The 14,034-nt window shown below is 35.5% G+C and overlaps 1 protein-coding gene across 5 annotated transcripts in view; it reads left to right on the forward strand.

Moving 5' to 3' along the window:
• DICER1 (dicer 1, ribonuclease III) overlaps nucleotides 1-14,034 on the forward strand; it is a 67,377-nt gene that overhangs the window by 45,653 nt on the left and 7,690 nt on the right. For all 5 annotated transcript variants that reach the window (XM_040599770.1, XM_040599772.1, XM_040599769.1 and 2 more), the window contains 9 exons: nucleotides 694-907; nucleotides 1,280-1,433; nucleotides 3,619-3,801; nucleotides 4,104-4,209; nucleotides 4,309-4,484; nucleotides 4,777-5,560; nucleotides 6,987-7,142; nucleotides 10,534-11,416; nucleotides 13,442-13,710. In XM_040599770.1, coding sequence (XP_040455704.1) covers nucleotides 694-907; nucleotides 1,280-1,433; nucleotides 3,619-3,801; nucleotides 4,104-4,209; nucleotides 4,309-4,484; nucleotides 4,777-5,560; nucleotides 6,987-7,142; nucleotides 10,534-11,416; nucleotides 13,442-13,710 — 2,925 coding nt within the window. The remainder of the gene's footprint in view (nucleotides 1-693; nucleotides 908-1,279; nucleotides 1,434-3,618; nucleotides 3,802-4,103; nucleotides 4,210-4,308; nucleotides 4,485-4,776; nucleotides 5,561-6,986; nucleotides 7,143-10,533; nucleotides 11,417-13,441; nucleotides 13,711-14,034) is intronic.

The following is a 14,034-nucleotide window of genomic DNA, read 5'->3' on the forward strand; positions in this document are numbered from 1 at the left end:
ATCCATCCAGTCCAGTCAGTTCGTTTTCTGTCTTTAGTAGTGGAACAATCTGTTCTATTTTTGCCGAACTATTGTTTTACAATTCTATTTTTTATAGTTTTGCAGTGGCAAATTTAAAATGTTCCTCCTATTTTGTATGAGGTATGATAGGAGTGGCATTATCAGCTGCAGAGATGGCCTGCAGTGCTACCTTGCGCGTATGAAAGCTATGATAAAAAGTCCTCGTGGCGTTCCTAGTCTGCAGCAGCAGAAAAAGTAGGCTATGTCAATTGAAATTGGCACGCCTTGCTTTGGACAATTTTTAATAGAAAGGCATTTTCTGTGGATGAGACTCAGTTGAGGAAGAGTTTTTTTCAGATTTTATTTTCTGTTGTCTGCAGAAGAAAATATTTCAGGAATATTGCTGGTTTTCACATTTCTTCATGATGGAAGAGACTTCCATTTTTACTTGAACTTGCATAAAAAGAAGAGCAGTAAAACGCAGAGAACTATTTTAAATAAACCAAACAGCTATTCTTTAAGCCTTCAAAATCTCATCCATAATTGAAGGTCATCAAAGGTCAAAATTCTGATCCAGTTTGCTGTGGGGTCAGGCAAGCACTACCTCAGTATCTGAACCAAACAGAAGGTACTTTGTAAAGGTCCTACTCTGGATTTACTCTCTTGATTTCTTTTGGTTTTTTTCTTATTTAGATTCCTCATTTTCCTGTGTATACTCGCTCTGGAGAGGTTACAATATCTATTGAGCTTAAGAAATCTGGTTTTACTCTGTCTCTGCAAATGCTTGAGCTGATAACACGACTCCACCAGTACATTTTTTCACATATTCTTCGTCTTGAGAAACCTGCACTAGAGTTCAAACCCACAGAAGCTGATTCAGCCTATTGTGTTCTACCTCTTAATGTTGGTAAGAACAGAGCTCTTGTTTTTTAAATACTCACTTTGAATTCCTTTAGTAACATGTTCGTTAATGTTTATGTTAAATTTCAGGTGTAGAAATAATACCAAATGTGTTAGTATGAAAATTTGATTATTTTTATTATTTCTTCACAATTCCAAATTAGTTTTAACTTGGTGATGTGAGTTGATTTGTCACCTTGGTTTCAGCTGACTTTATAAGGGTCTGAAATTGTATATAGGTCTCCTTTTGAAATTTTTATGGGAAATAATCAAATATGTGTATAGAATAAGAAAAAATATACCGTAATTTACAGCTTCCCAGAAAAGTGCAGCCTGGAGAAAACTCCCCTAAACTGAGTTATGCATTTTCCTTTTTAAGTTGATGACTCCAGCACTTTGGACATTGACTTTAAGTTTATGGAAGACATTGAGAAATCTGAGGCGCGTACAGGCATTCCCAGTACACAATATACAAAAGAAATGCCTTTTATATTCAAGTTAGAAGATTACCAGGATGCGGTTATCATTCCACGGTGAGTACTGTATACATACTTTAGGTATGTACCCATTGTATCTATACAAGCACTTGTAATAAGGGGATGTTAATATCTGCAACGGGATTGCTTGTAAGAAATGTGTGCTATTAATCTGAAGATATCTGGTGGTGTCAGAAATAACGTAAAGATATTCTTTTAGTCAATAGTTACTCTACATAGTAGGATTTAAGTGTTTAGGCCTCCCAAGTCTTGTTACCTTTTTATTAGGAATAGTAGAGTTCACCAGAAAACTTAGGTAGTATTCTGATAAAACGTTGCAACCTCATCAAGAACTGGCCTACTGAAAACCAATTATAACTTGGAAGGTCGAGTGGGAGTCCTGTTCTCTGATTACTGCTTATTCGTACCGAAGGTCTGCTAAAGTTATGCTGTTGGTAGGTGGAGAAATTAACAAGTGAATAAGACTGGTTAAAAGAATCTTTCTATCGAGTGGTATTCATAGGAGGAATTTACTTCATTTCACGTACTGGGTATGCAAAGGTTCTCCAGAACTGTTAGGATTTGTGGAAACTTAATTGTTTCCTATGTTATGTTTGGCATGATTTAAAAAATGAAAACGGGCTGATTTGCTTTTGCTTGTACCTAGTATATTGTAAACAATGGTAGTTGTAGAACGTATGTGGAAGATACATATCAATACTTTGCTTTGGCCTCATCTGTGTTAGATAAAATGTCTTCCCACCAGTACTGGTGAATACTGTGGTAAAAATGATAGTGTAAAAAATGTGGGATGGATCGTCACTGTGTATAAGCATTGCTTCATGTGATCAGAGTTAATGCTGTAGAAGGAAGTCATAGGTGCTGCGAATTAACACAGTTGTTGGATTCAGTGAAGCTGTGGTGTTTCACCTGTCTGAAGATCTGGCTATAGTACCTAAACCAGTATTACTCTTCCCTCTCTTGTTTTAGGGGTTTTTTTGATTGGGAGTAGGACTGGGATGAAACATCTTTTCTTAAGATAATTATTAGTAACCGTCTGATTATGATCAGACTTGGGAGAAGCCAAAAAAATTTTGGCCGTGTTTCGTACATCAAGAAATGTCAGGATTTCAAATACTTCCATTTCCAGTCAACATAAAAATAGTGGAAATATGTGCTTGTCCTTCCCTATTCTACTAGATTGTGAGCTCCTCAGGGGAAGTATAATACAGTGTCTGTATGGATACAGTTGGGATTTAATTCTTCAGAACAGGCATAATTGCGAATAAGATTTAAAAAAAAAAGGGACTTTCTGAAAGCTCCTTTAACCAGCATGTCCTTCAGTGAAGAAGTTCTGACAGCCTGGGAATATGGTTTTCTTGATTTTTCTCTTTGGAACAAAGCTGAAAAGACTCATTAATAGTGTGTTAATTTTATTTAGAGATGTCTATTTAGGTACCTGAATAGAAGCTTAAAATGATAGATGCAGCAGATCGAAGTATGAAATATGTTAATATGTGAATCTAAATATTGAGTGTTGATTTCATGTTTTTTAATTACTGTTTTCCTGTGCATGTTTATCACCGTAGTATCCAACAAGCATCAGTAGCCACATTAAAGGTGTTGCGGCATTCTGCATTTATTTTTCTAATATTCTGCCTGTATTACCAGAATTGCATTATCCTTGGAAGGTTCATGAATTTACCTTACGTATTTGGGGATTTGCATTTTAATTTTTATTGGGAGGGTGACTTCGTTAAAATGCCAGTTTAGATGTGAGGGAATGCAATCTTTGTATACAATAGAACTCTACTTCTACTTATGGTAGCACATAGGAGACTGGACATTAAAAAGCCGAATTATGAAATTTAATTTTTAGGGGTTTGGAATTAAGAAATTATAGTTCTCAGTATTACTCTTGGAGATTGTTGTCCACAGGTTGATTTTTATATTAGATACTGAAGGCATAAATCCTGCATTTAATTTAAGTGTTTCTGTAGAGGGAATTTCATAGGTTATAGATTGATTTTTATTCTCCCTTATCTGATGACACATCTCACTTTCGTATTTGAGTTAGCTAAACAGATGGTTTCTACAACAACAAAAAATCCAAAAACTCAAGTGTGACCTATTTAAGTTTATCATCCATCCACATTATAGCATGAAAGAGCTTAGCACAAGCTTTATTCTTAACACTATAACATATGCCAAAATACTATTTATTTTTTTTTAAATTTTTTAGGTATCGAAATTTTGATCAGCCTCATCGATTCTATGTAGCTGACGTATACACTGATCTTACTCCACTCAGTAAATTCCCTTCCCCTGAATATGAAACTTTTGCTGAATATTATAAAACAAAGTATAATCTTGACCTTACCAATGTCAACCAGCCACTGCTGGATGTGGACCACACATCTTCAAGGTAACGTCTTTGTGTCTGATGTTCGTAGTTTAACAATAAAGTCTTTCTTTTTTTAAGTGTGAGATAAAGCCGAGGCCGTAAGTTTTCCATAATAATTCCTGGGTTTTGTTTTTCTTGAGGGGTACTTAAGTTATGTAACAATAACCGTAACCTGAGTCCAACTTCCTTTCCAGAGGTAGCTGCGCTTCACAATGTATTAAGGTTGAATACTAAGAATAAGTCATCACTTCAGACAGTTTAGGCTAGTAAGTTCTATTCATTAATTATCTACTTACATTAAAGTATTTTTACATGGTTTTTAGACTTAATCTTTTGACTCCTCGCCATTTGAATCAGAAGGGAAAAGCCCTTCCACTAAGCAGTGCTGAGAAGAGGAAAGCAAAGTGGGAAAGTTTGCAGAATAAGCAGGTAAAATAGAAGTATCTAATTCAAGTTGCATCTCTCTTAACAGTGATATGATGACTAGCTTTACAGGTAAAATTTTTCTCTTACCCCTCCTTTCCCCAGATACTGGTTCCAGAGCTCTGTGCTATACATCCTATTCCAGCATCGTTGTGGAGAAAAGCAGTTTGCCTCCCCAGCATCCTTTATCGCCTGCACTGCCTTTTGACAGCAGAGGAACTAAGAGCTCAAACAGCCACTGATGCTGGTGTAGGGGTTAAATCACTTCCTGCAGATTTCAGGCATGTATTTTTTCAGTATGTATTTTTCAATATGATGTCTGACTTCATTGGAAGACAAGGTGGAAACATAAGTATTACTGCATGAATTTAAAACTCATGCCCTTTGTTTAATTCATGTCAGTTTTCAGTGAAACAGTTTAAAAAGACTTGATTATAAATTATGAAGTTAGATGCTGCAGTCACTGTTCTTTTCAGAAGAATGTGGCTTTTTTTAAACACGTATGTGCATGTAGAGACTTCTTGTCTTGTGATAATATTTTTTTGTTAACGAAATTGGTGTGTATCTTTACAGATATCCTAACTTGGACTTCGGATGGAAAAAGTCTATTGACAGCAAGTCCTTCATCTCTATTCCTAACTCCTCTTTAGCAGAGAATGAAATTTACTGTAAGCACAGCACAATTGTAGTCCCTGAAAATGCTGCACATCAAGGTGCTAATAGAACCTCTTCTGCAGAAAACCATGACCAAATGTCTGTGAACTACAGAACATTGCTCAATGAGTCACCCAGTAAACTCCAAATTGATGTCTCGGCAGAACTTGCAGCAATTAATGGTGTTTCTTATAATAAAAATCTTGCCAATGGCAATTGTGATTTAGTTAACAGAGACTTTTGCCAAGGAAATCAGCTGAATTACTGCAGGCAGGAAATACCTGTACAACCAACTACCTCATATCCCATTCAGAATTTATACAACAGTGAGAACCAGCCCAAGCCCAGCAATGAATGTACTCTACTGAGTAATAAATACCTTGATGGAAATGCTAACAGATCTACCTCAGATGGATGCCCCAAAATGGCAGTGACCACCAGTACTTCAAAAGCTATTAATCTTTCAAAAGACAGAGCAGATTCTGAAAAGAGCCCTTCCAGTGGGTACTCCTCAAAAACTCTTGGTCCTAATCCTGGTCTCATTCTTCAAGCTTTGACTCTTTCAAATGCTAGTGATGGATTTAATCTGGAGCGGCTAGAAATGCTTGGTGATTCATTTTTAAAGCATGCCATCACTACGTACTTGTTTTGCACTTACCCTGATGCTCATGAGGGACGTCTGTCATATATGAGAAGCAAAAAAGTAAGTAGTAACAATCCGATGATATTATGTAAAAGGTATGCTGTAACGAGCCATATATATAAAAAATTTTGCTAGAAGATTAAATGGCAACAGGTTGATTTAATTCCAGTCATTACTGATTATACTTTAGGTAGCATGCATATTAGGAATAAGAATACAGGACTACAGGATTAATATTGCCATAACTATGAGTGAGTGAAACTGTTTTCTACAGTTCATTTTGAAATCTAAACCAGCTGATTATCAGCCTAAGAAAGGGCAGGGCTGAACAGAACTAAAAGGTCAGGGTGAGTGAGGATGCTTGGTGGGCTGAACACTAGAGTGGTGTGTAGAAACTCTTTTACAGGAGAGCTTGAATGAAGGATTGAGTTAGCAGCAACAGACCCTTAGGTTGTAGCTTTATTTGACCTTTCCTTTGTTTCCTCAGTAAGTTACTTTCCTTGAAAACTTTCAATATGATCTTACCGGAACAATAAAAACTAAACAACAAAAAACCTTACAGAACTGTTGCATCAAAACTTCTGTAAGTATTTTAAAGCAAATGTAAACAGTAAGGAGCAGTCTTCACTTCTGCTGCTCCTGTTTTTAAATTCTGGAATAATCAATCATATGAAAGTTTGTTTTGTTTGGTTTTTTTCCCCACATAATGTGATAGCTTGAATGGAATGCTAAGGATTTGATTGTCTACCTCTAATAAAATGCATCACTGAGAATTAAATGATTGAGTAGTTTAATCTTGGAAAATAAGGAGGGCTAAATAAATTGGACAGTTCAAATAAAGGAAGTGATTGAACATTCAAGTTCAAATTTCAAGACTTTAAAAACAAACATAGAAAGTGTGTTTCAAATGAGAAACAAAGATCAGAAGTCGGTAGTTACAAACATACTTCCTTTTCCTTTTTGTATGTGAGTGCATTTTTCTCTACCCTTTAAAATATTTAAAAGAATTTTAAAGGCTATCAAGTAACATCTAAATTATGACTTAATAAGATTTGTTATGTGGAACTGTTTTAAGACTTTGCCACGGTTTAGGTTGGTCTGTCCATAATAGCAATCATTTTTAATTCCAAATCTAGTCTAACTGTTGATTATTAACATTGGTAATTAATGATACTTTTACAAGTTATATTTACTGTTATTTTAAAGGTAGCAATAATTTTGTTTTCCAAAGATAAATTAATCTGTCAGAATTCTTTAACTGAAATTGTCACACCTAATATGCTTGGCCTTAAAAAAAATAAAATCTGTATCTTGCTGTGGATTGGTTGTACGATATTAAGAAAGCTGAACTCCCTTTTGAAAATGCATAACATACAAGATCTGGCTTGACAATGTAAGATTGTTTTGCTCCTTTTGCATGTTAACCTTTTCAATATTTTTATGTAAATGTATATCCAGAGGTTTATCAGAATGTTTTTTCTTGAAGGTCAGCAACTGTAACTTGTATCGCCTTGGAAAGAAGAAAGGACTGCCTAGTCGTATGGTGGTATCAATTTTTGATCCTCCGGTCAATTGGCTTCCTCCTGGTTACATAGTAAACCAGGACAAGAGCAACAATGATAAGTGGGAGAAAGATGAAATGGTAAGACTTTAATTCTCTTGAGGAATAATTATTTGTGTATCTGTATTCTCTCACCCATACATCCTCCTATGCCAAAGATATTTTGCTATGTTTTCTTAAAAAAAAAAAAAAAAAAAAAAAAAAAAACAAAAAAAAACACACAACAAAGCAAATATGTATGTCTGTTTCCCTTCTAAAACTTCACTGTAACTTACTGAAAATGAGAGGAACACTGATCCTGAATAGAACCTGAAGTAAGGAAATTCACTGGATATCATCCAATAATGACTGAATATGTTAATGGAAAAGCAGAGGAAAAAACCTTTTCTTTTGCTTGTAGTTAGCATGCTTTTAGGAGTTTTTCTGAAATTTCTCATGGAAAATTTAAACAGAATTATCATTACTGATTTTGCTGTGGTATGTATAGGCAGAACACTGCCTGATGTTAATAAATAATGAGTCCGCCTTTATACAATATATGAAAAAGAGTTGGTATTTTTCATAGGGCTGAGGCAGAACAAAGATTAGGTCTGACTTGAGAAAATGTTCAGTATTGGTTGCTGTTGGCTACACCATGGATATGACTGAGAGGTGCATCTCGTACAATGCTGGCTTAGATACCCACACTGTCTATCACCAAAAGTTTCAGAATGACAAATCTTAATGAGGAATGATTCATACTATTTTCTGACTACTCTTTACATACAATGAGTTTAGGAGTGTGTATATAAGAAATCTCACTGATCACAGCAATCAGTAACATAGCCTTTAAGTGTTTGAGACTGGTTTGCAGGGTAAAGGGGAGGAAGTTGTTGTTGGTTGTTTTTTTCTTTTCCCCAATTCTGAAGACCACACTCGGTTTGTAGAACCACCAGAGGGCACATGAGAGAACTGCTAGGTAGATGTACTGTGCAAATAAATGTTTATTGCAGAATAAAACAACCTGATTATTGTAGTTCTGTATTGTGCCAAGATTTCAGTTCAAAGATTTACTGCTATACCTTTCTAAAAATAAGATCGCACATTTGGGACAGGAACTAATCATTGGTTTTAAAAAGCTCTCAGTTCTCCATAACTTTTCAGTGGCCTCTTCCTCTTTGCTAGTCACTGTTTATTTTTAAATAAAACACAATTTTAGACCAAAATGCAGACAGTGATGCAATTTAGTAGATTTTTTGTGCTATGTAGATATTTTGCTTTCTTATATGTAAATTTCATTTTCCGTCCATGGACTGATGGTCTGTAACTGGGGCTAGAAATCTCATCATTATGACAAATTGTTACTATAAACAGCCTAGTCAAACGTTATTTTTTGTGTTATCAAGCTTTATTAAGGGTAAGGATCTTCCTTTGTTCATTTGATTAAATAGCTGTTTTCTAAAAAGCATGCAAAAAAAAGCATTTACATCTATTTTTAGCTTGTAAGTGGCCATAAGTTACTCAAAATCAATCAGGTATTCTTTAAGAAAAGATCTTTTCTTCTGGGGTTCATTGTTGATTTATTTTGGAAATGCTATCTAATGAAGAAAAAAATCAACTATCAGAATTGCTTCCTATCTCGCTTACCTACTGTTCATTCTCATCACTTAGGATTGATTTTTTTTTTTTAATACAAGAAGCAATGTGCAGAAAATGTTAGGGTAGCTCATGTAGCCGTCTAATTTTAAGCTAATTTTAAGAAACTTGTGAATAAAACTGTAGTAAAAATGAAATCTATCATTTACTAAATCTGCGAAAACAGACACCGAAATCTGTTTTGAATCATCCATGTAGACATGCCTCATTCAGAGAGTGTATTTTTGTCTCAGTGACAGATAAAGACAGGTGACGTGTAACAAGAAGGAAAGAAGCACTAGCTCTAGTTGGGAGTCATTAGTCTTATCTAGAGCATTATACTGCTACTAGTATACAAAATAACTATTTCAAATGAAATTTTCCTCTCTGATCAAAGTAGCGGACATCTCTGCTGTGTGTTTGTGAGATGGGTAATTACAGTGGCAGAAAGTCTCAACTATGAATTTCTATAGCCACTTTTTTGTCCTCTTCTCTCATTACTAAACCTGACTAAGCCTGCTCCATCCTGATGAGGAACATCGTGATCTGTTTGATCCCTAGATGGTTTCAAGTGCTGCGTAGTGCACCTTACAGCTGCCACCCATCCATACATCTGGAGAGCTGTGCATTTGGCCCAAAGGGAGAGGTCCCTAGTGGTAGCATCTGGGTCACAGACTTGCAGGATTAAGTGACAGAGACCTACAATGTGACATACGTAGATTGAGGGCAGATAAAGGCTGTTTCACTTGATGCAAAATGGTGTTGGCTTTCAGAACCCAATCCAGAAAACCACTTTGATTCTGATCTTACGCCTATCAAAACCAGTGGCAGAATTCCCACTGACATCAGTGGTGCTGGGTTGTGCCTGTGAGTAGTCCTTTCGATATTAGGAAGGTGACATATTTAGCTAATATGTTTAAAGTGCTTTCCTGGATCAGGACCATGGCAAATTGTACGGCATTGTATAGCTTGTATTATACAGCAAAAACTGGTCGATATATAACCTGTAATAAGCAGCAAGTTCACTTACTGAATCCCCAACACATGCAGTCAAGACTATTACCCACGCAAGCATTAGATTCTTGCCAGCTAACTGGTATTAGACTCTCATTTTTGATGTGTAATATAAAAATCACTTACAGCGATTCCCTAAACTTACTTTCTTCTAGTTTGCCATGTAGACTGAATTAATTCGCAGCTGTGTTTGAGGGCGTGGATAAATGTATTTTGCTGCTTCAAGTGATGATTATTGAAGTAGGGTAGAGAAGTTCTTGTAGTAGTTTCATTGAAAATGTTTTCCATTTGTGTCCCAAAACTGAGATGATTGTGATAGTGACTATAGCGAACCTGCAAACCCCTTAGTATTTGCCGTCAAAGGATGTAGAAAGAATCTTCGAAATTACATTGATTCAACATTTGTAATAGCCTTACTTAGCAGCTAGAGAGAATGATGCACCCAAAATTGTTTCTTGTAATTCTCTACTTGTTAATGTAGAACTTTCTTTTGTTTGCTTTGATGTGCAAGTGTATAACGTTTGGTGAATTTAAAGTTAATGTGCATCACATTCAAGTATAAGCACTAGCTCCTGTGAAATGCGGCATGTGTTTGTTATATGTAGACCGTGCACTGTTATAGGTTAGTAATTAAGGGTTTGTTTTTCAAGACAGTTGTTCTAGTCTTTAGAATGCTAGTGTTAATTGAGGTTGCATTGTGCATCTGATCAGACGATGAAATTTGGAACATTAAAAACCAGTCTTATTTTAGAAGACACTACTGAAATCCTAGTCTTCTGACAGTTCTGGAATAAAAGTTTCTCACTTCCCTCTTCAGTAGCATATTTTTTGTGTTCTTTCGTAGACAAAGGAGAACTTGTTGGCTAATGGTAAACTTGATGATTATGATGATGATGAAGAGGATGAAGACCTAATGTGGAGGTTACCCAAGGAAGAAACAGACTTTGAAGATGATTTTCTGGAGTATGATCAGGAGCATATCAAATTCATTGATAATATGTTAATGGGATCAGGGGCTTTTGTGAAGAAAATTTCACTGTCACACTTTTCAACCACTGATTCAAACTATGAATGGAAAGCACCCAAAAAGTCATCCCTGGGTAATGTTCAGTTTTCATCAGATTTTGATGATTTTGACTATAGCTCTTGGGATGCTATGTGCTATCTGGATCCTAGCAAGGCTGTTGAAGAGGATGATTTTGTAGTGGGCTTCTGGAATCCCTCAGAAGAAAACTGTGGTGTTGATGCAGGAAAACAGTCTATCTCGTATGACTTGCATACAGAGCAGTGTATTGCTGACAAAAGCATTGCAGACTGTGTGGAAGCCCTGTTGGGCTGCTATCTGACCAGCTGTGGTGAAAGAGCTGCTCAGCTTTTCCTGTGTTCATTGGGGCTGAAGGTGCTCCCTGTAATTAAAAAGAATGATTGGGAAGGCACTTTGTGTGCTACCAGAGAGAATTGTAACAGTGAGCAGAAAAATCTTTCACCAAACTCTGTTTCTGCTTCTGTAGCTAATTCAGAGCCTTCTCTGTATAAAGACCTGGAGTATGGCTGTTTGAAGATTCCACCGAGGTGTATGTTTGATCACCCAGATGCTGAAAAAACCTTAAATCACCTTATTTCTGGTTTTGAAAACTTTGAGAAGAAAATTAACTACACTTTTAAGAACAAGGCTTATCTTCTTCAGGCATTTACTCATGCCTCGTACCATTATAATACCATTACTGGTAAGTTGTCTTAAACAAATTAGAGTGTTTTCCTGTATTGTAAATGCAAGCTGAGCAGTTTGTGTTCCAATATATAGTCTTTTTGAGACATACATTACTTTAAGAAGTCAATAATCTCTGTATACAAAATCTTAGAAAATAATATCTTACCCCTCATTTAGAGGGAGATACTTGTTGAAGCTGTAGCTCAATGATTATTTGTATTTTGACATGATACAGATAGAAGATTTACTGAAGCCTAACCAAATTTTGGGAAAGGGCAATGTTTTTAGTCTCTGATGCTGTATCACTAGTTATATATGACTGATACTAGATGCTCATTTAGCTGAAACAAGTTCTTGTAGAATTGTGGAAAATTGCAGTGTACTTCTAGAAGTACACATCATGTTTTGCAAATATATTTAGCAAATTTGTGCCATAATTTAATTCCAAGAATATTACCCTTTGTACTTCTGAAGATTAAAAGTAGACTACACAATTGTTATTAGCTGAATAGTCTATAGGATAGCAAAATACAAAGACTTCTCTTTGTAGCTGTGAATTGAAAGGTTTAATTTAAGTCTAGGCGTGTTATTGAGTAAAATATTTAAAGTCATGAGTTGGAAGCAGTTGACTAAATCAGACTAAATTTTAATTTCAGGTGTTAACTGCTTAATGTTTCTGTACATGATCTCATAAAAGGTTTTACGGCAGTACAAATTTGTATTTCTGTAATCTTACTGAATTACTTTTGCTTATACTAATTAATTTAGAATTCATTCATTCTAAAACTTTAAATATTTTCTATGATAACATGCAAGTAAAACAAACCATGGTAAAATTCCAACCCTGTTTGAAGTGAATGGCAAATTCCTGTGCAGTCAGCAGTCAATTTTTCTCCATACTGGGGGAATTGGTTCCTTATTCCAAGAAGTAAGCAAGCTTTGCTTTAGTTAAAGAAATAAGTAATTTTGAAATGTTAGTACATAGAGATATAGTCCCAACAAAACACTGAAATGTTCCTTTGATTTTTTTATTTGAGGTAATATTACCCACATAATATATTTCGTTTTTACGATATTTCCCAAAACATATAGAAAGGGAGGTAATTCCTTTTTATAGATACACTAATAAACAGAAACCTTGAGTCACAGTGTCTAGATGAAATTACATTTTTGGTAGCAGAAATCTGATTCCATTTCTATTTACCTAGACAGAAAACTGTGAATTGCTCTCACTTTTTCTCTTAAGCGGTAGCTAGCAGTTGAGATCTGGCAGCATCTTGGGTTCAGCTGCTATAAAAGCAACTTAGTACTAGCTTTCACTCGCATGTTATTTCTGTAGTAATTTTGCCTGCCTTCTTTCTTTACCCACCTATCCCTGTTTGCTTTCAAGACAGTTTTTTGCTTTCGTTTATATTCTAAAAATAGACCTCCGTAGCTCTGCATTCCCACGCCCTCTGTCAATTTTCCAAACAGGAAAGGCTTGGCAATTTTAGTTTCCAGTTTAAAAGACCCATTCTGAATGGGAATCTTTGGTCAATGCTTTTTGAGAAATCTGTATGTGTGACAAATTAGATGAAAAATCTCAGATTGTATGTGTACCCCTGCTTTTTAATACAATGATTTCTTTATTAATTTTTTTTTTGAGATTTGATACCATTTTCAGAGCAGCCTGCTGGTGAAATTTCTTGATTGTACTTTTTTGATGTTTCTCAGCACAATGTGGTGATCTTGAGCAAAAGCATTAATTGATTATAAACAGAAGTGTTTTGCTAGGCTGACAAATTAGCATTGGTTCAAAGGTGGCTATTATTAGATATAACTACTGTTTTTTCTGATTTTTTTTTTTAATATTTCAATAATGATCTGTTTAAACACAAAGATACCTTTAAAAAAAACCCAACAGATTGTCTTCTCTGAGCATTGGTTAGTTTGTGAAATTTATGGCAGTGTACCAAGCCTCTTACCCAGAAGGGCCTGGAAAGAATGTGTGTGTGAAACTTAACTGTGTTGTTGTACATTCTTTTATTTCCAACGCTTTAAGATTGTTACCAGCGCTTAGAATTCCTGGGAGATGCAATTTTGGACTACCTCATAACCAAGCACCTTTATGAAGACCCACGGCAACACTCTCCAGGAGTTCTTACTGACCTACGATCTGCTCTAGTCAATAATACCATTTTTGCATCATTAGCTGTAAAGTATGACTACCACAAGTACTTCAAAGCTGTCTCTCCTGAACTGTTTCATGTTATTGATGACTTTGTGCAGTTTCAAATGGAAAAGAATGAAATGCAAGGGATGGATTCTGAGGTTAGTGGAAGTAGAAATGTGTTCAGTATCTGATTTGAAGCATGTCACTGGATTTCTTAGCATGATGCATATTTTTGTAATGTTTTAGTTTTATGAACACAGCAGCCAAAGAAGCAGGCTCCCAGTGACAAAGCGTGCAATATGCAAAGTAAAATACAGTCTTCATAAAGTGTAAAGTCAGTAAGAACATTCAGAAAATAATTAAATCGAAACCAGTTTGCCCCCCTAGGTTTTTCTGTGATGCTTTATTTCAGTCACTGTTTTGCTTTTGTGTTGTTAGAACAGCATGGGATGGAGATTAGCTTGCTTTCTTCACTGACTGAT

This window comes from Falco naumanni, chromosome 7 (assembly GCF_017639655.2).
Source record: "Falco naumanni isolate bFalNau1 chromosome 7, bFalNau1.pat, whole genome shotgun sequence".
Classification (NCBI taxonomy): Eukaryota; Metazoa; Chordata; class Aves; order Falconiformes; family Falconidae; genus Falco; species Falco naumanni.